The following is a 26,622-nucleotide window of genomic DNA, read 5'->3' as shown; positions in this document are numbered from 1 at the left end:
ATTTCCCTAGGGATCCGTTGCCCTTACGAATGCTCCAGACAGTTTAGGCTATTGTTAGTGGGCAGAAACATGTTGGCAATAGTTTGAGGGTGAAACGTACTCCAATACCCACATGTTTTTTCGCTTTTAATCTTACCTAGTGTCCCACAAATAAAGGTAATATTCCACTGGGAACTCTAAGGTATTTTTAAAGTTTTCATCTGGATCCCATGTTTTATGGAGTTGTCCGGCAAGATTTATGAAAGAACTCCCTCCTAACTAGTCAGTTTTTCGAGAAGGTCACGTCCGCCCGGGTGGCACTGTCCTACCAGGGTGGGTAGATGATTCCTATGATGATGCGTGACATTAATAAGTGTGTGAGGTTTTCTCTTCCATTAAGGATGACTTCCCAATAAGTTAGGAATCTGAGGTCTCGGCTCCAAAGTGGCACACCTGCACCAGGGCCCCAGCTCTGAGGCTCTATATACACCCTTGTTCTTCGTGTATCTCTGACACCGTACTATGTTGTGTTTACATTTGCACTTGTCCGAGCAATCACTGCTCTTTCTTTCTTACAGTTCTGTTCGGTGCTTGTGTCTCAGTATGTTTTCCATGTCAGATTTTTCCAAGCCTCCTTTGTTGTAAGCGTAGTTGGACTTTCTCAGCCTCTCTCACAGTTTCTTTCTCTGGTGCGTGCCTGCTGCACTGCTCAATTTCAGGCATCTATGAGCATGTTGAAAAATACGCTTGCTTTGACATAGGACCCTTAACTTAGCATTGAACATCAATATACATTGAACCTTCGTGTCTCTCACTTCTGCTTTCTCTCGTCAAATGAAGTTCACATTTTCTGCTCCTGTAATGCATAGTTTGGTAACACCATTATTGTTGCTTTGTGCAATTTAAGTTGGTTATATATTTTTTCCTCTTGGAAAAATGTATACCCTTTGTGGTGGTACAGCTTTTGGTCATTATGGCTCTAGAAGCAGTGATTTTGAATGCTTCTCGTCAGAGTTGTGTGCGCCATCTCTATTACGAAACTGCAAGATGATTTTCCTTGACCTACGCAGCTAATGAACCAATGTGGTAGAGACTGCTCAGATTATTTCCTTCCTCATCTGCAAGCAGTCGCCAAATCTAATGTTATTCTTTATAGACTGTCTTTCTGCATCGTCAGCTCTACTTTCCACAAACGTTCTTTTCTTTTGTAAAGAGATCAAGTGGGTTATGGCATGTTAGTTGAGAAATTGAAAGCACATAGACACCCACTTATGTTTTAACCCCTTTCACGCGGGGCTAATCCCCCGCGGTGCTGGGGGGGGGGGGGAAGGGGGCCATGCGCGGCGCCGTGATGCTCGTGTCGAGCCCAGCTCGTCATGCTGCACAGTGGAATTGTGCACATGACGAGCAGAGATCTTCACGACTCCGTCCACTCTCATGGAACCCCCGCACAGGCGGGGAATTAGCCCAGCGTGTGCGTTCTGCGGCAGTTATGACGAGCTCAGCACGTCATGAGCACAGCTCCACTGTGCCTCATGACGAGCTGAGCTCGTCATAAGCATCGAAGGGGATAAAGAGCTTCTTTGGGGAGACAACTGTTTGGAGTTCGACCTAGTTCCAGCAAAACAAGTGGAGAAAAGACAAGTCTTTCAAGTATTTTCCTGAATTCGGGTAAATCTGTGATAGGGCATAAGTGGAGTGGGAGTAAGTTACACATAATGGAGTCCAGGACTGTGAAACTTCTCTCCCCACCATCTTGTGTTTTCAAATGGAGAGCTTTAGGCTGATAGAGATTAGAAGACAACTGGTTAGTAAGGAATCGACAGCACCTAGGAAAAGAGGGAGCCATGACGTTATTATTTCTGCCAGACCGATTTCTGCTCTGGAGGTATCTTGCTTACATCTTATCTGAGGAGAGTTAACTCCTCTCCAGCAAGGCCAATTTTAATTAGTAGTGTGACCCTAGACTCCTTTGTGGTTTTGAGCAAATTTCCTGCTTAGATTACCATCTGCCCTTCTGCGCCACATACATTTTTGCCCCTTCTTGTTTTAGTGCCCATTTAGTCATTCCGTGCTGCTACCGCCTTCCTTTGTGTTTGTCCGTATCACCCTTTTCCCAGTCACCATGAAGCTCCTGAATCGCTGTGTCCTATGCTCCAATGTATTGTAACAAATACAGGATTCTCTTACCCAAACCTGGGCTCCTGTTCTAAGGAAGTCCCGACCCTTGGAGCTACTTCAGGCCCCCTGACCCATTTTCATAAAGAATTTGTTTCTTACAAATGTTTACCAAGTTTTAGTCACCTTCCAGGTCCGCTGTAGTTTCAGTAACTCTTCTTCATTTCCTCTCCTCTTCCTTTTCCTCTACTACCAGTTATCCACTACAGCTTTAGACTTATCTTCTGTTCACTGATTCATTTAATCTCTCTTCCCACTCGTGCTTCAATCCAAATCCATCTACACTCTTGCCCTCAGGCAGTCTGCAGCCACTTCCCTCCAAGTCTCAACTCTTCATTTTTTGTCCTTTTAGGGTACTCTGTGCTTGCTTCCTTCTCTCCCAGGCTTTGTTAGAACGCTGGTGCCTTTTGCCTTTACCAATGACTTCCGATAGGTGAAGCTGGAGATACTGTACATCCAGGGAGACCAAGGCTTTCCCAGAGGCTGGGGGCGCTCACTTGCCCCCTCCTGGGTATTCTCCTTTTTATCACACACTTTCCTTCTTTGAGAATGAAGAGGGCGCTTCCATTCACACTGCCCACCTCATCTGTCTGATTCCTTTTCAAGCACAACACCTCAGCAGCAGTACTTCTTTATTCTCTTCCCTGTGACCTCCCGCTGAGAAATCCTGTCTCTTGCCAATTTTCTAGACCAGTGGATCTAAACCTTTTGCCTTGTGGACCCCCACTTAATCATTACTGGAATCCAGGGGACCCCTACACAATCATTATTGTAGTCTGGGGACCCCATCTGGAGCAATTTTGATGATTTAAATGTCAAAACTATGGAAAAAAACAAGCATTCATCAGACAAATACACAAATGATGAAATATTTTATTTAATTCACCAAAAAATATTTAGAAATTATTTATTTTTAATGGGAAGGATGGAACTTTTCTATATTCAACTGAGACCAGCATGTTATATTCTTTTTGAACCACTTTACTGACTGCTCCCACTAATCGATCTGAGGATACCAGCTTAGTTTTTAAACTCCTAATTGATGTTCCTTCAAATTTACAGAACGTTTTAAATTTTACATGTTGCTTCTTTATTTATCTGCACTTTATCGCAGACCTCCAGGGATCTCCGGACTACAGGTTAAGAACCACTGTTCTCGACACATGTTTGTTTCCTATTCTACCCTTGGTTCTCCTTTCAGCGCAGCCTCCACTTCCCTCTAGGCACCCACTCACACCTTATACTCTCGGCATATTATCCACTTCCGGCTCTGCACCCACTCAAACTTTATCCTTTCGGTGTGTCATCCGCTTCCTTCTCTGCACTGAGTTACGTCACCACCATAGGGCAGGACCGAAGGACTGAGTAGGCACTCTGCTCTCCAGCTCTGTGAGGCTGCCCTGTACCCGACTATAGACTCATCTTGTCCATCTTCCTCAGTTCACAGATAAATCGTTGGGCCCGTATGCACTTCTCCTGGTTCTTGTTCTCTGGTCCTGCACAACTCTTGCAGTTTGTCTACCTCCAATGAAAACCTATTAACATTTGGCAGCCTCAAAGTTACAGCACCCTGCGGTAAAGCCTCTGCATCATTATCATCTTTCTTGACCAGAGACACCGTGTTTTTAAGCCACACACTATGTCTCAAGTGGTTCTCCTGTGCGCCTGTTTCCTTTTCATGGTTTTATGTCTGTAGACAGAGTTTTGAGGCTCTAGTGAAAATTCCACACTTAACATCTTCTGCCTGTCTTAGTCACTCCTTCCCAACCTCCAAAATTGCTCATTATTATTTATTTCATGAAAGTAAGTTCATCAAGGGTAGTGTGTGCTCCTAAAATGCTTACTTAATCTAGAATAGTCCTTAGTAAAATTTGAGATCTTGAGATTTCAAATGAAATATGTTTGGCTGACATCTTAAAATAGTTTTAAGTGCCACATATTTGGTAAATGTGTTTTATATTGCAAATATGCTTCATGAATGATTTTTTTAAATGTGAGAGAAAATATTATGCCTACCGTATTTTCCGGCGTATAGGACGACCCGGCGTATAAGACGACCCCCTACTTTTCTTCATAAAATGTAGGTTTCATGCTATACTCGCCGTATAAGACTACCCCCACTTCCAGCGCAGTACTGTATTGCCGGCGGGAACTTTCTACAATCCCCTTTCAATGCCCATGAACTGAGGAGATGACGTACGGTACAGACGCTCCTCTCCTTCCGATGAACGTGAGATTTATGGCCACATCGGAAGGAGAGAGAGACGCCAGATCAGCGCATGTGCCCGCTGTAGCTCTAGACTGAATACCTACGCAGTTCGAAAATACCGAAATGCCCCGTGAGATCCTGCTCCCATCGGCACTACTGCACTACAGGACTGTAAGAGACTGCGCACTATTGTCATTTTTGATTCATGTGCCGTAACTTAACGTAACGTTTGCGTTTGTAATTTGTTCTGTTGTAATTATCTCCTCATGTATCATTACTATGGTAGTCCTATTGTGAAGCGCTCTGACACCTTCGGGTAAAGTCCGCGCTATATAAAATCGCATACGGTAAATAAAGTACCGTACCGTACAGCTAGAGGGGATTGTAGTATGACTCACATAAGCATGAATATGGTATAAGGGGGATCAGTAGCAGGGAGAGAGAGATTAGAGAGACGCCAGATCAGCGCAGAGAGAGACGCGAGATCAGCGCATGTGCCCGCCCGCTGTGTCTCTAGACTAAGCACGCAGTTCGAACATACCGAAACGTTGCTTCCACTCCTAAAAATTTGGTACCCGGCGTATAAGACGACCCCCGACTTTGGAGAACATTTTAAGGGGTTAAAAAGTCGTCTTATACGCGGGAAAATACGGTATATTTTATTTAAATGTAACCACAGGTATACATGTATTTTCAGGTATTGGATGACTTTTGAGGATAACATGTCTCAGTTTGCAGGCATCTGTTGCGGTTTATGTAGCAGTGTGGTTTTCGTTGCTAACAAGCCTGTGGTGTGATGTTTTTGTTGCTTTTAAAATTCTCTTAGATCTTTCAGAAATTGGGCGGAGTGCCAAGTCATATTGCGAGCACACAGCCCGGACCCTGCCCACCCTTTCAGACATTGTGGTCACCCTCGTGGAGATGGGTAAGTGATCTGCCAAATAGCAATCTAACATGATGCCTCATTTCATGGAGCTGTATTGCTGCAATCTAATTTCCTGTGATCTTCTAAAGTCCTATCCTGGTTATTCATTTATTTAATTCATACTTCATTTTTCAATTTCACCTGAGACAGGGTGCAAGTGCTGTCACTTGCGACGATCTATTGTTTCTAAAAAAAAGCTCTAAAAGGAGTATTGTAGCTCTCCCATTACTTACCATTTGTTGTCTACCTTGTCACTCTTATTTTTTTCCTTTTCATTACTGTTTATGTGACTGTGCATTTTGGCTTCACTTCGTCTCTGTGTTTTTGTTTTCTTTCCTGGAATATGGACCAAGTACTGAATGATTTCTTGATTACTGTTTTTCTACACCGCTGTGCTCGGATTGTGGTACTTTTGCAGACAACTTGAAGCCATAAGAGCTGAAGCTGACACTTCCGGTATATCCAAGTGCTGAATGCAAACAACTAGCAAAAACAAAACTTTGTGGCATGTGACCAATTCCGAAACATAGATTTTGACCCTCTGATGCTTTAATTGATGATGAAGCTGTAAACTTATTCTGTTTGTTTAGTACTGTTCCCAGGCAGTGTGTGTGTTTTCTGAATTAACTCTGGTTGCCACAGTGTCACAAAGATTTATGTGTAACCTTTACCTCTACCCACCGCAACACCTAAAATCACATTTACCTATCCTTACCTCTACCTACCCCTTAACCCCTCAGTTTGCACTCACCTCCCATTACCTGTACCCACCCCTGAATCTTCAAGTCACCCTAACCTCCCTTTACCCCCAAAGTACCCTCACCTCCCTTTACCCACTTACGAACCCTCAAGTCACTCTACAATCCTTTTAATTCTGCTCACCCTAGCCCTCAAGACACTTTCACCTTCCTTTACCTCTACTCACCTCTGAGCCCTCAAGTCATCTTCCCCTCCCTGCACCCCACTTCTGAACCCTAAAGTCACCGCTCACCTCCCTTTACCTCTTCCCACCTCTGAACACTAAAGTCACCCACACCTCCCTTTAGCTCTACCAATCCCTACACCTGTCTGTTATTTTATGCCCTTCAGTAAGTTTGGTGGGCACCTTTTTCTCTTTGACAGTTTGCCTCACTTTCTCCCCTCCACCTCCACACCACACACCTTATATTTTAGGTCTCACTTGAAAAAGCACATGCATTGTCCTTTGCAAGACATTTTGTTTACATAGGGGATTAAAGCCTGCCTATTGTTTACCATTGGTTGACTTCATTATCACTCTCATTTCCTTGCTTCTCATTTGTCAGCGAGCGCTGGCATAATTTCCTTTTCGTGTGATTGTCCCTACCCTGGAGCATTACCTAAGTATCCCTGCTCTTCTTGTCCAGTATCCTTCCACTGCTCGCCGTTTTCATAGGCGCTTCATTAAAAACGTAATGAAAAAAGGAACTTCTGAACTTTAAAAAAACAATGAAAAATATTTTAGATTCAAAAACATAATTTTACTTAGTTACTATTATTCAAATATTTAAGTGCCAGTGACATTTGTTTAAAATATTTATAAATTAAATGAATATATTTTAGTTATTAAATTATTCGATGAACATTTGATTTGAAAAGTTAAAGTACTGTTACATTTTATTGTATTTGTTCTAGGCTAATAATAAGGTACATTTACATTAAAATAGTTTTTGAAAGTATTAATAAAGCCTTTTATTTTTGCCTTTCCTTTACCTCAGAGAGATCTACTCCCCAGTGAGTATGATTGCCACCTACAAGTGAAAAGTTACTAGTAGTTACTTTACGCTCAAAAATTCAGTCTTAGATGTCTGCACTGCCTGGTTTCGAGGGATGGAGACATGCAAGACTCCACTTACTTGTAAATCTACAATGAGAAACGCATAGCTGCAAAAGTAAATCTATAGCTGAGTACATTTACAAATGTAAATTTACCTTTATGAAAAGGACCCACTCTAAATGAACATGTACACACAATCGCAAATCTGGCTCTTATGGCAATAAGACAACTCAACATTTCGGCAATATGCATACCACACAGTATCTTTGCATATAAACTAAAACCCTAGGTAGTTTTCTTGTATTACTACTTTCCTATTTTTTGTTTATTATTCATCAACTAAATTTATCTACCTACAAGTAAGTTGCAGCTGATTGTGATAATGATATGAAAAAAGAATAGCTGGGATGGCATCTCCTAGTAGGAAGACCTCAAGAGTCAATAATCCCTTGATAAATTCTTGTTCTGCTGGCGGGCTGGTATTGTGGAAACAAGATATGCACCACAACAAATGTCTAATTGATGTAGTCTGATATGTAAAGCAATAAAGTTCCTAGCAAGTGCAAAACCGTGTTGAATCCTCGATCTATTAATAAAAAAAAATGTATACATGAAGTTTGGAAAAAGTGCTATCCGGTGGATCTAATAAAAGCGAATGATTTATTTCACTTGTTGCTTTACAAAATGATGTGTCTCTATGTGACAAACGGGACCAGTTGAAGAGCGGCTCAGTTAGTTCTCTGTTCCTATAAAAAGAAAGTCTTTGTGTTTACAGCCCAGTTCTTGCTTATGATAAAGATGTCTCTTTGCAGCAGCTGAGAATATGGCCCATTTAAAGGGAACTTAATAGCGAGGGAAACACATGCACTGTTTACTGTTGTAGGGGGAGGGTCATAGTAAAAACTAGAGATACGGGATTCAAAAGGTATGTTGTGGTCTTACCTAAGTGCTGATGTTGGGCATTACTTTTTTCCTAGGATGCCTAATGAGCAAGTTTATGGCAGCATAAGAGAATTCTTTTCTTTTAATAGATGCATTTGATAGAGCGGTCTCCAGGCTGCAGGTATCAAATCAGTCTTTCATTAATAGACTAGCTTACCAGTCGCGCGTTGCTGCAATCTCCGAAGACAGGAAATTCAAGGAAACTCGTCCTGATAACATTCAATTTACATTGTGTCATTTTTATTGAAACTTATTCATTTTAATATGGAAAACATTTCAAAGTGTCGTTTTAATTCTATTCATTTATTTGAGTGCTTGTGGATACACGATTTGTTGTTTTTCCGTCTGGTGCGTACATCAGTATTCGAAAGATTATGAGTGTCCTGGGGGGCCGATATTTTAAAAAAATGTATGGCAGAAACCTTCGCGGGAGTGTACTCAACAACTTTCTAAAGTTTTATGGCAATCGGATGAATGGTGTTTTAATTCTATTTATTATTCAAGTGCTTGTGGATACACGATTTGTTGTTTTTCCGTCTGGTGCGTACATCAGTATTCGAAAGATTATGAGGGCCCTGGGGGGCCGATATTTAAAAAATGTTTATGCCAGAAACCTTCGCGGGAGTGTACTCAACAACTTCCCAAAGTTTCATGGCGATCGTATGAATGGTGTAGTAATGCATAAAGGACAGACAGACCGACCGACAGACATACTTTAGTTTTTATATATATAGATCAAGCGTTTACTAAGGTTTCACATTTGCTATAAACACTTGTTTATTGCTTTGCTCGCTAGGCTATATAACTTGGACATTTTGTATAGTGTATATCCACTTCTACAATATCAGCCTGCTGGTGGAGCAAGACTTTATATGATAAATGTTGACCTTTGAGCCCTCTCTACCAGCAGATGCCAATCGGCTATCCCAGTTGCATATGATTATCACAGTAAGTTGCAATTTTAATTGTAGGGAAGTGATGAATGTCGTTGAGGAATAACAAATAGGCTGGATAGTAGTAGTGCGATCACCCTACCTATTGTTTACGTTTTATGTAAAGATACTGCATTATATGCACATTGCTCAAACTAATGAATCCTCATATTGACAAAAGTCAGATTTGTGATTATATGTTCTAATGTTCATACAGGCTGTATTTTTTTTAAGTCGGGGTGATTTCATCTCTCAGTGGTTATTTTGGTCTGTTTCTCACAAGTTTGCGCAATATAAATCTACTGCATACGCTAAACTAAATGTGAATGAGATATGATAGTGTGAAGGACTTGAAATGGAATTAACTTGAAATATATTATTACATACACATTGACTATCAACAGCCTAACAGGAAATTTTTCAAAATTGTAATCTTTAATTCTTGAACTAGGTTAAAGTGATTCAGCACTATGAATGTTGAGGTTGCTTCCTGTGTTTTGTTTTTTAAGTGGATCTACTCAATCAACATTTCTCTGTATGTTGATTTGTGCTGCTCCAAGTTGGCACTAAACTGCCATTAGATTATGTTTACCTGTGTCAGAGTAGCTGAGGAAGGGATAGTTGGAGATGGGGACCAAACATAGCACAATCTGCTTTGCTTTGTAGGCAGCGCTGGAGGGGTGGCGGCCATGTAGCCTGCACTTTAGTGGCAGGATTATAAAGATAACATCTTTTTCTTTCCCTAAGGTGTCATCTTTCAGCTTTTACTGAAGACTTAAAAGACACTGATGCTTTTCCTCCTCTTTCCTCAGGATTCAACATAGAGTCTCTTCCTGCATATGCCAAGCGGTCTCAGAGGATGGTCATTACAGCACGTAGGTTTTGAGCACACATCTCCGTGGTTTTTAGGGTGCTACACCATGAGAATTGCGTTTGCATGTGAGGGTATACATTTAGCAGCTTTGTATTTGGGTTTAAGGATGATTCATCTGGTTTTTATTTAGTGTGTGACTGGTAAAATTAATCTTCACACCTATGAGTTTCTTGTCATAAACCCGGGGCTACATTTTTGCTTTTCCACCCTGTTCATGACAATTACTGCTCAATAAACACTTTTCTATACACTTATGTTTTCTTTATTCACTCCGAATATTTGCAGGTTTAATACTCACACTGCAGTCTGTTGCAATATTGCACAATGAATGAAAACCAAAACCAATGGATTGTACTAAGTGATTGTGCACTTGAAACCTCGTATTCATACTAATGAAGTAGCGCGTTGTACTAGCCTCAGTCACTGCCATTCTCCAACGTGGTTGAGGCAAATGTCTTTATGTGTAGACTGCTTCTTGATTGTGGGAAAATATGTGTGTGGCCCCTGGCAAATCATATGAGCTCTATAAATCTGTGACTACAGAACGCAGCCAGGGTAGGTTAAGTGTTTGTGTGAGATACATAGTCTGACGCTCAGTTAGTGGGTGGGTGTTTGCATCTGCAGCTCGAAGGGCTGTTATTTGATGGTGTGCATGGTGTTTGGATGTGTGTGTTATATGACTACCATCTGCCATTTGGTCATGGTGGGATTACTCATTTTGCTCGTCTGGGTGGGTGGGTGGGCTATTGCTGTGTGGAAGATTCACCGTCTTCTGCTCGTTTGGGGTGTTATCATTTGAGGGATTGACCGTGAACAATCTAAACAATCTTCAGGTAGAGGTGATCAGGGTGTCTGTCTTTCTGCCTCTTTGTGTCTTTCTGCCTTTTTGTGTGTGAGACCCCTGCCGCTGCTATTAACTGATCTAGATTGCGTGTATATTAAATCTGCACATTCTGGAGGGGCTAACTGGTTAACTGTGATTTTATATTGCAGCTCCTGTGACAAATCACCCAGTGGTCGCAAAGGCTTTGACTGCTGGACAGAACAAGCCACACCCATCCCACATCCCCTGTCACTTCCCTGAGTTTCCAGATCCTCACACCTACATCAAAACACCTGTAAGTGCCACATATCATAAACCTCTCTTCTTAAGAAAAAATACGGTAATTTCAAAATATATAAGAGACTAGAGAGAACAGAGCTGATATCAAAGCCAGTGCCAGAAAAGCATCAACTGTCAGAAAGCAAGAGAATAGGAACATAAATAAGCAGCTTGCCCATTATCCACTTAGGTACATTAGCCATTCAGAATATATATGTTTCCTTAGAAGATGCTCCCTCTGCTATGTGAGAATAAAAAACACAAAGCTAGTAGGTCTGTCATTCTCACAGTGCTGATGTAATGATTTATAACTAGCTAGAAAGGTGTATGGGACTGTTATCTAGCAGGTCAATGCGGGAAAGACACATGGTATGGTTGATTTACCGCAGTGATGAGACAAGCTCACAATTCCCATTATGTTGGCCCGGTAACTTGGCCTGTGTCCCCTTCTTTAGGTGCATAAAAGGCAGATTGACATTCTTGGCAGACATTGCCACATGTGGGGCCAGGAGGTGCCCTGTTGATGGAGGTGACAGGCGTAGTTAGCATGCGACATGGTCGGTCTAGGGTGTGCTGTTGTGCACTGCTCCTCCACCAACAAGGGGGGAAACCTACTGATTTGAGATGGGTTCTCCTGCCACAGAAGTTGGCTCTGGTAGGGCTCCACCATGTCAGAGCTAATGTTATAATGCAGCTGTGGCATTGCAGTCCCCAGGTAAGAGTTATTCAGACACATTCATTGTATAGTAAAGGGCAAGATAAAAATTGGCATTCAGTGGTCGCTTGCAGTTAAATTTGTGTTAGAAAAAAGGTTGAAAGGTCTGCCTGGTAAGATACATTACTACGCAGTGTAATATCAGGACAGCTGGCATCGTAGTGACATTGCTCACCTGCGAGTCAGCAGAAAAGTCCCATGTGGCAAGTGGAGAATTGGTGTCTTGCAGTTTAGAAAGTAGACTGTTTCCTGGGAGGATAGGCTGCTCAGAGTAGGTGGGCTTAAGTTAGAAGCTTAAGGAGCCTTTAAAATATTTCATATTAGGACTCTTCAGGTTAATAGGAAATGTGTTGGCAATAGGGTGCCATCAATTACGAGAAATTAAGGCCATTTCTGGAAGAATTTGGGGAAAAGCATTAATTTTAGTGTTTAATCAGAGCTGGTGGGTTTAAATCATTTTGAAATCTTTCTTGGAAATTGGGAGGCTAGAGTTTGAAAACGTGGCACAGGGACAGGTGTTAGGAGCTTCCTTGATCATTTTCCTACATCTTTCTTAGTCTACTTGCTCTGCCCCTGGTCCGCCCCGGTTGTTACCATTTGAGCGGAGGGAGAAAAAGCTGATATTGCCGTTTGGTCAGGACATGCCACTTGCTAACTATTTCGAGGATAAGATTTCCAGATTATGTGAGGAATTTCCGCCATTGGCAGATAGGCCCAATGAACCAGCAAACTATAATGCATTGCCACCAAATGCGCCAGCCCTGCTGGGTAGGTTTGATGTAATCTTCCAAAAACAGGTGTGAGAAATGCTGGGTAAGGTTAGATCTGGGTCTCCGTCTGACCCTTGTCTACCTTACATAGTCTTGTCTTAGCCTGGACTATGGGAACACACATTTTGGTAGCTGCCAACGAGACTGTCCTTTCTAAACAGCAGGTAGTACAAAATACTGCGGCCCAACTGGTTTGTATATTTCCAGCTGGCTCCCTTCTGTACCTGTCTTAGGAGCACTACACTGGCTGCCAGTCAGAAAGTGTAATCTGTTCAAGCTTCTGTATCTTAAGCACAAATCCCTTTGCTGGAATAGACCCGCTTACCTGGGATATAGGCTCTCCTGGTATTGTCCCGGCAGAAACTTGAGGTCCGAGGATAACGCTCTCTTGAATCCTCACCTCATTCGAGCGAACAGGTATAGACGTCGCTCATTTTCCTATTTAGCTCCCATCAGTGGAATAGTCTTCCTCTTTACATTCGATCCCGTCCCTATTTTGGAAGGCTTAAAAAACTGCTGAAAAATTGCCATTACTATATCTATATAGATATATATATATATATATATATATATATATATATATATATATATATATATATATATATATATATATATTTGTTAATTACTTTCCTAGATCTGCTTTTCTAGCACCAAGATACTCCTTTGGGAGCGAGTTTGTGCTTTATAAGCTCACCTAACATAACATAGCAACAATGTATGGTGGTGTGAAATAACATGACTTGAGATAGCCAATTTCAAGTAACTAAAGACTAGTGTGGACGGTATTTTAATATCAACGAGTACAACTCAAAATCATAAGTGTCTGTTATATTGGAATGCTTAAGTTAAAGAAGACTTTTGATAGTAAGAGGATAGTCCTTGAAAGATAATATTTTGTAAGCAAGAGAGTTAGAAGAGATATCTTTAAGTAGATTCATTGCAAATTTTGGATGCATTTTGGAAGTCGATTCCTTCATGATGTCAGTTAGTAATAGAATAAAATGTAGCAAAATAAGAAATTAAAGATGTGTTTAGAAACTTTGAAAAAGAATTGGAATATGCCTAAAGAGTGTAGTGAAAGTTTTATGATTACATAATATCCAGGTTACCCCAACTGGTGCTTAGTATAAATCGATTCCTTATAGAGTCTCTGCTTTTGATTCTCCAGTTACATTTTTGTTAATATGTGAAAGTGTAGACAGTATGAGAACATTTTAGTTCAATGATCAAATCTCTATAGGTATGTAAAAGTATAGAACCCCAGAAGACATCTTTGAGGGGAAAAAAGATATAAAATATTATTCATCAACATTAATGCACACCATTATGCCCAGTGTATCAATGAAAAGCTATGTGCACATATTAAATTCATACATAGGAATCTTATACGTGCCATAGTATAAATAGTGCTCATGGTTACATTGTTGCATCCTTATATCTTCATAAAGTTATTAGCACTGTTTCATTATTAACTTAGTTTGGTGGAGGGAGCACTGAAAGTAGTTGTAATTAGAATTCACAGATCGTTTTGGGTCCGAGGAAGTTCACTCACAGATTACAGTGATGAAAAGAGAATTAAGGTACAGGTGGAGGAGTTTCCAGTGATTTGTCTTGTTCAGCAAGAGATTTTAAGTCAAGTAAATGTTATTGTGCTTGAGATGTTAGCTGTGCAATATTAAATGTTATCTGATTATAGCCAGAGATGCTTTATGCTTCTATGTTAACACCAGGGAAAACTGTGTCTAAACTGAGTATGTAGTCACCCACTTTTCTACAAAGTTTTAGATCAGTCTTGCCACCTCTGGAGAGTTTGGGTACATGGTCAGTGACAGGTAAAGGTTATTCTGATATTAATGTTTCTTTGAAACATGTTCAGATAGTTGTAGTGTTGACCTATGTATGTTGCAGTAGTTTTCTTGATTCCGTTTTTCATCTCTCAGAGATTTTACTGCTAAATATAACCTTTTTTTATTTTTATTATATTTATTGAGTTTTGAAAAACACCAAACAAAGAGTCTACCCTTTTTACAGACATATATATGCATTTTCTGGAATTGGATACATTTCGGGCAGAGTCATCCTGTAAAATGTAGTTTAACCAGAACTTTTTGTAACAGTCTTTTTCAAACTTAAGGCAATAGCAGAACAATTTGGTGGAATGTACATTACTTCTTAATACTGATCGATATCCACTTAGTAACCTGTAATCATCGACATTATCTTGAATTTACAGCAGAGTATCAGAGCGAAATCAACCTACAACCCAGTTGGTAACTTGGTACGGTGTAGGCTAATGAGTACCATGAAATACATAGTACATTCACATTTTTAGTGCCCTAGATTGATATGGTCGCAACAGCTATATTTCTCCCCTTGCAGCCGGTGTATCTACTGGATCAGTCATGAGGTATCCTTTCAAAGGGTCCCAAATGTCGTTAGGTCGTGATGTCAGGGAGTGCTAGATATTATCTTACAAGAAAGGTTTACCCCGGTAAACTGTCTTCAATGCTTCAATTCAATTCAGTTAGTCTTTATTCGATCATAAGCAATCATAAAAGGCATATATAAACAGCTATAAGAAAAATCAAAACTTAACTCATTAAAACCAATTACGGTGTTGCAAGATAAAATTCAATACAATTCCATTAAAACGAAACAGACTAATAATACATGTCATAAAACCTTTTGTCTTAAAACTAATAGTAATCCCTAAAAAGATAGGAATAACCATAATTACACAGATTTATATTAAAAGGATCACAATCTTATGAGCAAGTTAAATTTGAGAAGACTAGAAAGCACCATAGCTCATTGAAGTCATTTAAATGATTACGTAATTACGCAACTACATAGTTACATAATTACATAACTACCTAATTACATAATACCCTGCATCCTATTCCTTCTAATGGCCCACGTCCAGGTACAGAATTTAGCCATAGCAATAACTATGACTTCGCTGGTATCAGTTTATAAAATACGCAAAGCCGTTTGGCAAGATCTTATTCCTATTTTAGCACAAACTGGCTTTAGCCATTTGTGACGAGGGGCCTTATATGCAGGGCAAACAAAAAGAATATGCGGCAAGGTCCCTTCCTCACATGAACAGGTGTGACAATTTATGTCTTGAACATTCCCCCACTTTTTTGATATAGCTTCCTATCACCAGGGCTGGTAATAGTATCCCAGTAGGCCTCCAGTCTATGTTCAATTTTGTGGCCCAGAAAGAGACCTGTTAGGGATTCGCCATTCACCTCAGAAAGAGACTTCTGCCAGACCATATCTCTATATAGGGCTTTAAATTCTGATTTTGAGGGAAAGAAATTCCCTACTGGGCCCAGCCACACACGATTGAGGCCCATATCCAATAATATAACCTTAATCCTTTGTAGCCATGAGATTTTGTTGGTTTTTTATCAGCTTCTCTAGTATGCTTAAGAGCTTGGGCATAGGGAGCTAACTCCGGGGTGGTCCAAAGCCAGCGCCAAAAGGCAAGCGGTCTGTAACCCGCTGCCTCCTCAAAGGAAATGCACCCCAGGTCTAAAAGTAAGGGTCTAAGTGGTGTTGACTGGGGAAGATTGGTCAATGTCCTTAAAAACTTGTTCTGCACTTGGACTTAAGGAACTAAGGGGCAGATGTATCAACTTCGAGATTTGCGAATCTCAAATAGTGATTTTTTAGAAAACGCTATTTGAGATTTGCAAATTAGTATGTATGTAGAAAATCGCATTTTTTTTGCGATTTCCTAAAATTCCTTAATTGTGATTAGCAAATTGCGAATCGCAATTAAGGAATACTTTCCTATTCATTTCTATGGGTCAGGAGGCCCATAGGAATGAATGTGAAGTTATTTTCAATTTGCAATTGTCAATTTGAGAATCGCAAATTGAGAATAATTTCAAGGGTGCAAGGGTGTCATAAGGACACCCTGATGAGCCCCTGAAATTCACATGTGTACGCATATGGTGCACATACATGCCCTAAGGGCATGTATGTACGCCACATGGCACCTTCACAAATGCAAAAAAGTGCTTTTGTGAAAGAAATCGCTAATTACCACCAACTTCAAGTTGGTGGTAATTTGCGATTTCTTAATGAGAAATCGCACAACTTGGGTGCTTCATACATTGCATTTAAGAAATCGCAAAATTTGCGATTCCATAAATGCAATCGCAAAGTAAGGAATCACAAATTTTCGATTCCTTATTTTGCACTCTAATTTGCTACATACATACCATTTAGCGAAAATTAGTTCTCAAACGCCGAAATTCTGCGAATTTCGTTGTTTGTGAACCCATTTGAGCTTCCTACATCTGCCCCGTAGTTTTCGAAGCCCCAGAGTTCAGCTCCATAGATTATTGAGGCTTTAACCTTTCCTTGGTAAATAGCCAAAAACTGAGCTATAGGTTTAGTTTTTGATAAACGGTGTGCTTTTAGAAGTGCCCCTGCTAGTTGATTATGCTTTAAGACTGCAAATCCATCTGTGGCTTTCAATTCATTATTTTGCCCATTGTAACACCCAAGTAGGTAAACGAGTCAGTTTGTTCAAGGGTTCCAGTATTCATTTCCACTCTGGCTTTCACTGTTTTGTTTTTATGCAAGACCATGAATTTTGTCTTATCAATATTGACTACAAGATCATGGTCATTACAAAAAAGACTAAATCTGTCAAGGGCTCTTCGCAGACCAGCATTTGTTTTAGACTAGATTAAGGTGTTGTCTGCAAATATTAATAAAGAAACCCTCGAGCCAGCTAGAGTAGGGGCATCCGTGGGATATTCAGAGTTGTATGAGACAACTTTATTAATGAACAAAGAGAAAAGGGTAGGGGCCAACACACACCCCTGCCTCATTTCCCTGTCCACCGGAAAACGTTCAGTTGTCTCCCCCTGCTGACCTCACCTAACTTGGGCATAGGTGGAAACATGTAGTTTTATGATAAATGAAAGAATCTCTGCGGGCATCCCAGCTTCATTAAGAGTGGCCCAAAGTTTGTTACGGGGCACTAGATCAAATGCAGATTTAAGATCTGCAAATGCTGCATAGAGGGTGCACCCAGCTATGATCACGGTGTTCCAATATAACATCATAAATCTAAAAACTTGGTCGATGGTTCTAACATGGGAGCGAAATCCTGCTTGATAGGTGGATAGTATTTCATTATCATCAATCCACCTATTTACCCTGCTTAGCACTAATCTAGCCACCAGCTTTTGCATAGTGTCTATAAGACTAATAGGCCTATAATTGGAAGGGCAGGCTGGGTCCCCTTTTTTTTGTATATGGGGACAATCTCAGCCCCACGCCAGGAATCCGGAATAAGGGCTCCTCTAGCCAGACCATTGGCAAAAATGAAAATGTATTTCAGCCAATTCTCCTGGTCAGATTTAAATATATCTGCCGGGAAAAAATCTGGACCCGGGGCTCTACCTGCAGCTACCTCGTCAAAGGCACGTTCTATCTCCACTGAGGTAAATGTTAGAGTTCACTCCGATACTACACATTGGAATTGCCCAGGATCATTTGCCTTCACGGAAAATTGGGTCTGATAATGAGCAATCCAGGCTTCAGGGGGACATTATTAACAGGTGCCGGACTGACGTTGTCACCACCCCACTTAATTAAATGCCAGAATCAGCACCACTTTTTCCCATTAGATGCAACCAACAGGTCCCTCCATCTATTTTCATCATGGGCCTTCTTTGCCCGTAGTTGGGTGGCCTTGTAATCAGATCTCAATTTCCTCATCTCCTGCGTGGAACCTGCCCTTTTTGCGTTAGACAAAGCTCTGTAGGCAGTCTTACATGCCCCGTTGTACCATTTTGCTGACTTATACACTATGCGCCTGTTACTACTTAATTTGGGTTTTACCATATAAGATCTTAACTTGGCAAACAGGGCCTCATGATGTACAGTAAGGGCTGGAAGAGTATCGTCATTTAAATCAAGTTGCGAGAGGGCAGTGAGGGAGTCTACAAATGTTAACTTAATTTGAGTCAAAATGCCCTCATCCTCAGATACCTGGGCCCATTTTAACCTGCGGCAGTCATTGGACATAATCACATCTGGTGTTGCAGTATCCAGGCCACCACTCCTAGACAAATAACATGTCACGTCTAGCGTCAATAAAAGGGGATCATGGTCGCTCTCTGATCTTTTCACGACTTCCATTTCCCTCACCCCTTGCCAAAGTTCTAGGTTAACAAGAAAATAATCGATCCTACTTTTCCTAGGCCTGCTAATAAAAGTGGGATTGCCATTGGTGTCTGATTTAGATCTTCCATTAGCTGCACGAAGCCCCTTCTCTAATGTTAGACTTTTAAGTTGGAGAGCGGCTTCTGTCCAGTTCTTAATTGGGGCAAGCATCAAGGACGGGATGCCCCAGACAGCATCCTCGTCACTGGTGAGATTCTCGTCTTCTAAGCCAAGTGGCTCGAATGTACAATTAAAATCCCCCCAATAATCCTGTAGCAGGACCCATTTAATGATTTAACAAATGTATCCAGCCTCGAGACAGTTGGTGAAGCCTTGCCACCTACCAGCCCTCTGGCATAGACATTAATAAGTATAAACTCAGGTTCATACACAGAAGTTATTTTAATTGCCTGAATATCTGGGTTGTCGATCACTAAGTCTTCCAGATGGAGACCCGCCTGTTGTCTAACCCAGATAGTTAGGCCGCCTGATGGACGCCCTTTGGTACTAGGAATTGCTGGCTTGCCGAATTCCAGGTAACCTGGCCGAAAGATTGTGCTCACAGACCAAGTCTCCTGAAATGCAATAATGTCACAAGGCTCGATGAAATTAGACCAGTCAGAAGATCTAGACTTTGTTAACTACCCAGCAATATTCCAGGATAAGATATTCAATGTCCTGAGAGGTGAACCTTCACTTTGTTCTATCGGAGCCACGTTCTCGTTGCCCTCTGTCCGTCAGTAACTAACTGGGGGTTTGAATCCATAAAGTTGGAAGTAACGGGATCAATAACGATGTTCTCTGTCCGAGATGGGTCTGCAGGTATCAGTCAGTCACAGTCATCTAGGCCGGACAATGGGGCAAATTGGTTAACTAAGTTTAAATCAAGGGGATGCCGCATAACCCTATGATTGGCATGGCGACAATCACTACAGGCCCTCCTTCTTAGTTGCGAACAGGAAGGTGGTCTATAGAATAACCCTAGGGGATGGAGAGAGATTTTTCCGGGGCAGTACCCTTCATGCCAACTCCCTAAACACTCCAATATGAGCCTAACTACACGCTCATTATTGAATTTGGCAAGTACACAGTTGCACCCCCGTCCATAGTGGAGTATCCAACCCAAGGTGAACGTTACGTCTAGCCATTATCAATTGATTGCGGATGTCCCAGCCCCATACCCCCGCTTCCTTCAGTTGTACGTTAAGCCAGTGCATTGTTTTTGCCATTAACTGTTTGGTAGATTCTAGCTGACCATCCTGAAGAGTAGGTACATTCCTCAAGACCACAACCAATTGTGCGGCAGCAGGAGGAAGATTTACTACCCTTGGATTGTGTCTGGTCAAGCTATTTCCCAACCCAGAATGTATAGCTCGGAGAGCACGGCCAGTGCCCCCAGGGGCTGTAGTTATTTGATTATCTAAGTCAAGGCATAGGAGTGTTCTGTGCTATATTGCTCGCTGACCTAGTACAATGTCTATCCCCTTCCCCCCGGGAGTGCTCGGGGTGAGCTGGGCAATTTCACTGGATATATTAACCACCTCCCCGAGCCACAGTACCGAACTCAAGAATTACCGCCCCATCTCGCTCCTCCCGTTCCCAGCCAAAGTCATCGAGAAGACCGTCAACAAGCAGCTGGCCGCCTTCCTCGAGACGAATGGATCCCTCGACCCCTCACAGTCTGGCTTCCGAGCCAACCACAGCTCCGAGACCGCCCTCATCGCTGCCACCGATGACATCCGAGCCCTGCTGGACAACGGTGAAACAGCGGCCCTCATCCTCCTAGACCTCTCCGCGGCGTTCGACACTGTCTGCCACCGCACCCTAGTGCAGCGCCTCAGCAACACCGGAATCCAGGAGAAGGCACTGGAGTGGATCATCTCCTTCCTCGCTGGAAGGACACAGAGAGTCCGCCTACCACCGTTCAGATCTGCAGCCACGGAAGTCATCTGCGGCGTTCCTCAGGGCTCCTCGCTCAGCCCCACCCTCTTCAACGTCTACATGAGCCCCCTTGCGGCCATCGCACACCAACACAACCTCAACATCATCTCCTACGCCGACACCCAGCTGATCCTCCCCATGACCAACGACCCCGCCGCCGCCAGAACCAACCTCCACGAAGGGATGAAAGACGTAGCCGAGTGGATGACGACCAGCCGCCTGAAACTGAACTCAGACAAGACGGAAGTCCTCATCCTGGGCTCCTCGCCCTCCACCTGGGACGACTCCTGGTGGCCCCCCGCCCTGGGCACCGCACCCAAACCGACAGACCACGCACGCAACCTGGGCTTCATCCTGGACTCCTCCCTCTCCATGACCAGACAAGTCAACGCCGTCTCCTCGTCGTGCTTCAACATCCTGCGCATGCTACGGAAGATCTTCCGGTGGATCCCCACCGAGACCAGGAAGACGGTCACCCAGGCCCTCGTCACCAGCCGACTGGACTACGGCAACGCCCTCTACGCCGGAACCACCGCCATGCTCCAGAAGAGACTCCAGCGGATCCAGAACGCCTCAGCCAGACTCATCCTCGACATCCCCCGGAGCAGCCACATCTCCGGACATCTGAGAGACCTGCACTGGCTCCCCGTCAACAAGAGAATCACCTTCCGTCTCCTCACCCACGCACACAAAGCCCTACACGACCAAGTCCCGAGCTACCTCAACAACCGCCTCAACTTCTACGCTCCCAAACGCCACCTCCGATCGACCAACCACGCCCTCGCCGCCGTCCCCCGCATCCGAAGAGAGACAACAGGAGGAAGGTCCTTCTCCTACCTGGCCGCCAAGACCTGGAACTCCCGACCGACCGACCTTCGCCTGACCCAAGACCACCTCTCCTTCAGGAAGAAACTCAAGACCTGGATGTTCGAGTAGTAGCGGCACCCCCTCCTCCCCCCAAGCGCCTTGAGACCCTCCGGGTAAGTAGTGCGCTCTATAAATGCCTTGATTGATTGATTGATTGATTGATTGATTGATTGACATCAGAAGCAATGACTGCCCATCTATTCCTATTAGATGTGGTAGGTATTGGTTTAGTTTAGAGGGGTGACAGATGGGGGGTTAAACATTGTGGGTTTACACAATAAATTAGATATCATTTCAGAGTGGCAGTTATTTTCCCCCAGTATAGTCATAACAGAACCATGGTTAAACATGGCAAGAAGTTCGAGATTAGTTATTTTCTTCTCAATTACTGTCATTTTCTCAAGAATTGGAGAAAAGGATGCCGATATAAGGGCCCCCATTTTGGCCCATAATGTCTCTAAAGATTCGAGCGTTGGAATACCAGCTGAAACAGCGTTATGAGTGCCAGATAAGAATGGTAGACTGAGGTTCAGATGTCGTAGGCAGTGTTGGAGATGCCAATCCACCAGTCTTGTTTGTTTTGGGGATTTTTGTGTTTTTTTTTCCTCTGGGAGCCCCCTCCCCGCTTCCTCTTTGAAACAGGCTCGGGTAAATTTTCCGATACTTTAAATTTGGGTTTGGGCACGGACCTTGTATTAACCCGTGGCAATGTGGAGCTTGATGATCCCTCTTGCACCAGTTCATGTGGGACAGGGCTAGTTGGTAGCTCATTTATTGTAGAAGTGTCCAGCCATAAGGATGGAGTCTGGCTAAGATCTCCTATAGAGTTAGGAGAATCTAAACCTGTGGCGGGCAGCATTCTGGGGAACGTGTAAGCATCAATCCACCCAGAGACAAACGTTTGTTATGCAGGGGATCAAGAGATAAACGGCGCTCAGTCAGGGCAATTTCATGGGCTAAGACCGAGCTGGCTCTTACTATAAATTGGTCTAGTGTCCCAGCCACACTTCCGCCCGTGAGAGCGTTCCTCCCCCTTCTCTACCGGAAATTCATTTTACCAGCAGGTCACAAAATCTAAGCACTCGTGAGGGATCAAACTCAGCGAAACTTCAGTAAGTATAAAGTGACTGACCTTACAATGCTGGACAGCTAAGAGGGGGGGGCCCGGTCTCATCCGAACTTGAACGGGCTCAAACGGGCCCGCCCTAGGTCCAGGCTACGTCCCGCGCCGCGGGGAAAGAGGCTATTCTATGAGCCCGGTGGCTCCGCCTCTCCCTCACTCACTCGCGGCAGCTGCGGAGTCCTGCGGTGCACTCTTGGGGTTGAAGTCCGCCCCAGAGTGTGAAGATGACATAGAGGTGACTGCGTTATCCCCTGGGCTCCTCGTCCCCCCAGGGGTTCGTGTGGATACAGGAATGGGCAAAAGACACCACAACAGGCAAGTAGCGGCACCACAAACATGCAGGAAAGCTCCCTCTGAGTCTCCCAGTATCCTCAATATAAAGTGCACAACCTCCATTGGAGCCACACCCACGGTCCCTGGTGGCTCTCATGAACCTCGCGGCTTCTCACTCCATCTGGCTGGCTGGCTGGCTGCTGGAGGAATCGCTAGGGAACTGACGCTCCCACATTGCTCCCTCCTAGCGGCTTCAGGGCACACACGTGCCGCATATAACCGCTGAAAATCACACGCAGCTCAGCTCAGTGGCGCAATCCCACAGTGGAGCATCCACAAAACCTGGATTCAGGATTCCTGGCCTCTGAATAGCCTCTGAATAAGTGTGGGGCAGACTAGACTGCTACCCTTCTCAGAGGTGCACCTGCCAGGTAGGTGCTCTAACTCCTGCTCAGGCCGCCTCCAGACCCCCGCCCGTCAGAAGAATCAGGCAGGTGGCAAAGCAAGGCAAGGGACAGACCAGACCGCGGCCACCACCAGCATCCGGCAGACAGGAAGCGGGAATTTCCCCACACAGAACAGCGAAAACGGCAGGAGAAAGCGAGGCAGAACAGCGTGCTCCTCGCTCCCCGCTCTCTCTCACTCGTCTTTGGCATCCGGCAAAACCAGGGCACTGGCTCGAGAATGCTTTATCTGTCCTCCATTACATGGAGCTTGTACCACTAAAACACTCTTCAACTTACCATTGACCATAGTTTCATTTCTGCTACTATTCGTACTGTTCTTTGCATTTCTCTTCCGCCTTTTCTTCTCTAATTATATTCCTTTACATCAAATTATTATCTTATTTTGTGAGTTTAAACATGTTTTAATTTTCTTGGAATTTATATAGACTAGCCTATAGACAAACACCATACCATATGTCTCCTTTCTCCTGTGTACATCACTTTTATTGGTTCCCGTATATGAACAGCTCTACCTTTTTATGTTTTATAAGTTTCATTCTTAATCTACTGTTATCTGAGTCTTACTATTTGCATAACCAATTTCAGCCTTGAGAACATCCCAGGCTCATTCATTCTTGGGGCGAAACCTACTGACTGATCCTCTTATTTAAAGAAAGAATGCAATCAAGACAAAAAGTTGAAAATAAATATTTTGTATGTAGCATGGATGGTTGTAGATAGAGATGCATTGCTTACTTCTGCCATCTTTTGTTGGGATTAGCCATTTGCAAGCTGTTTTTTTCTTTTAAGGAGTCTAAGTTCATAGTTAGTTTTTTTTTCTGCTTTGGACATGCACCGAGTGGGCTTAAAGGTTGCTGTGTTCCTAGCACGCTTTTTGTCAGGCCTGTTTCATTAGTCTTTCATCCGACTTTGTCAGGTTCCACCGACCTGTGGCATCATCTTACCAACCTACTCAAAATTCTACAACGCCAAATACTTATGTCAACGCCGTGCTGTGTCGACGGCCTAGCCCCCTCCGCCCCGCCGCCCCCTCCCCTCCCAGGCCAATCCTCTTTTGCCAGAGAATGTTGCAGGGGTGATGGAATGGAAAACTTTACAAAACTTTCCTTGCCATTCGAAGTAGCCTTAGGCAAACCACCATGAGGTGTGTGATGATGACTCCTGCCCCACGTGCCTCACCTCCAAAAAGACTCTTCGATACCAAAGAAGACGCAGCTGGGCACAGAGCAAGGTGCAGCGCTAGGACATCTCGGACATTCTGTAAATGTTCAGGGAGGAAGATCCCCTCTTTCCCCAAGAACAAGAGGAAGCTGGGCTGTCCGTGCTGCGAGCAGCGCAACTGTAACCCCGTTGAGGGAAGAAGATGACCATCACACGGAGGACGTTGAGTCGATACCGAAAAATGGGCCTCATATGAAGACCACACTCAGGGTTGTGAGTATAACTATGGGTCCTGAGACTTATTCCTACTAGATGTGGCCACCTAAAAAATCCCATGCTGAGGCAGAGCACCATTTCAAAGAGAGTTGGGTATTGATCTCCATGCATGGGAGTTGGGACAAGGCAAGCCATGGGTCCCCTGCTGCCTTTGGGTTCCGGTTGCCAATGGTTGGCTTCAGAGCCAGCTAAGTCTCCAGCCAAAGGCACTTACCCCCATCATGCCCTAGCTGATACAAGTGCATTGAGCATGAAAGTTACCATTCGAAGGTGACACTTACACCGCCATTTGCGCCCACCCACAAAACACTGCTGTCGCTGAAGGCAGCCTCTGCCTGCTGACGCAGATGCTCAAGCAAAAGCTCCTCTTCATGCACCCACTCATTGGTAAGATCTCTGCAAAGTCGCCTCGACAGGCTGCGCTGCCAACTTTAGAGCCTATCCCCAGCACAAGGAGACTCACATTCAAGGGAGAACTTGCTATCAGGCATTCCATCACAGAACGGACACCCAAGAAGCATAGGTACACAGCCAGTAGCCTTGTCCCGACCATATAGCCACCTCTCTCCTGCTCACCACCTCTCCATGCCCCCTCCTACAATGCCTCCACCAGAATCACCCTGAGGGGTCTCCCTTTTAGGATTCACAGCCAGACAGGGGCCAATGGGGCCTTTGGCCTTCGACCCTTCTGATCGGCTGACAGGGGAAAGTATTGCGGACAACCCCTGGGATGACTGCAATGTGGATCCCCAGGTGATCCAGATGTGGACCATAATCCATTCAGTGCCTCACCATCTGACAACACTGCAGCATAATTTAAGGTCATTGAGAGAGCTACAGCCTACCAGAAATTTGACTTACACATCACCTATGTGGAGGATGATTTCTTGCTTGACAACCTTCAAATCTGAGCACACAGTCCAATTCCTGTTCTCAAGGGCATGTTAAAATCTGCCCCTGACAGTTTCAAAGGACTGGTCAAATCAACGGTGGTCATCCCAAGGGGACATGTTCCACCAGACTACCTAGCAGTACACACCAACTGCAAGTGGGTCTCCGTCTTTGCCACCAGCGATGATGCTCCTCCAGATAGGACGACCAGATCGAGAGTGGTAGTAGGAGCAACAACCCATTGGCGAATATTTCAGTTGGTGGCTCTCCAGTCACACTAAAACAGGGAGCTATGAGGAGAGATGGAGGGGGTCCTCGAGCACCTCCAGGAGCAATACAGGAAGCGTAGAGTAGAGACAGTGTCTGAAGGCAAGGCCTTCTCCAGTGCCTGCCTTTGCTGTGCTTTGGATGCTGCATACGCGGCATCTAAGGGCATAAACACCGGTGTCATACTCACACCACGCCTGACTTTGTATCTCTGGGTTAAAATCTGGGGTCCACCAGCATCTTCTCAAACTTTCAATGGGGAGCACCTTTTTCTGGCCACAGTAAGTTGTGATACTTGAACATATAAAGAAAGATATGGAAACGGCAGTCTATGGGAGTGCTCCTGTCCACTCCAAGTAGGGTCTTCTTTTAGAAGCACCAGCCTAGAATAAGGCAAAGGCCCCCTCACCTGAGCAAACCACTCGTACCAGAGGCAACAGGCGGCGTAATTCTGGCACAAGCCCTTAGCCAAGAACACATATCCCTTTAAGAGGAAGTTCAGGCCTGCTACAAAAGGGAGCTACAGAAAGGGTCCCCACAGAACACTACCAGAGCAGTATGTACTCTGTCTCTACTTTCTAATCCCCGAGAAGAACTGCTCCTCAGACCATTCAATCCATACAACCTGTCCGAAAAATTTCCTATTTTTTTAAATCTCTTTAATAAGCAGCTTGCAAACATATAGCATACAACGCCCCAGCAGTAGGGGTAAGCAAGTCAACTGAGTACAATCTTAATAC

At 43.7% G+C, this 26,622-nt stretch overlaps 1 protein-coding gene across 1 annotated transcript in view; it reads left to right on the top strand.

Moving 5' to 3' along the window:
* The window catches only part of TAF8 (TATA-box binding protein associated factor 8), a 75,696-nt gene that overhangs the window by 17,800 nt on the left and 31,274 nt on the right, over window positions 1–26,622 (top strand). The window contains exons 3-5 of the mRNA XM_086923520.1: window positions 5,193–5,291; window positions 9,773–9,835; window positions 10,828–10,952. Coding sequence (XP_086779646.1) covers window positions 5,193–5,291; window positions 9,773–9,835; window positions 10,828–10,952 — 287 coding nt within the window. The remainder of the gene's footprint in view (window positions 1–5,192; window positions 5,292–9,772; window positions 9,836–10,827; window positions 10,953–26,622) is intronic.

Source organism: Lissotriton vulgaris, chromosome 5, assembly GCF_964263255.1.
Source record: "Lissotriton vulgaris chromosome 5, aLisVul1.2, whole genome shotgun sequence".
NCBI lineage: Eukaryota > Metazoa > Chordata > Amphibia > Caudata > Salamandridae > Lissotriton > Lissotriton vulgaris.
This window is presented reverse-complemented; position numbering and strand designations above follow the sequence as displayed.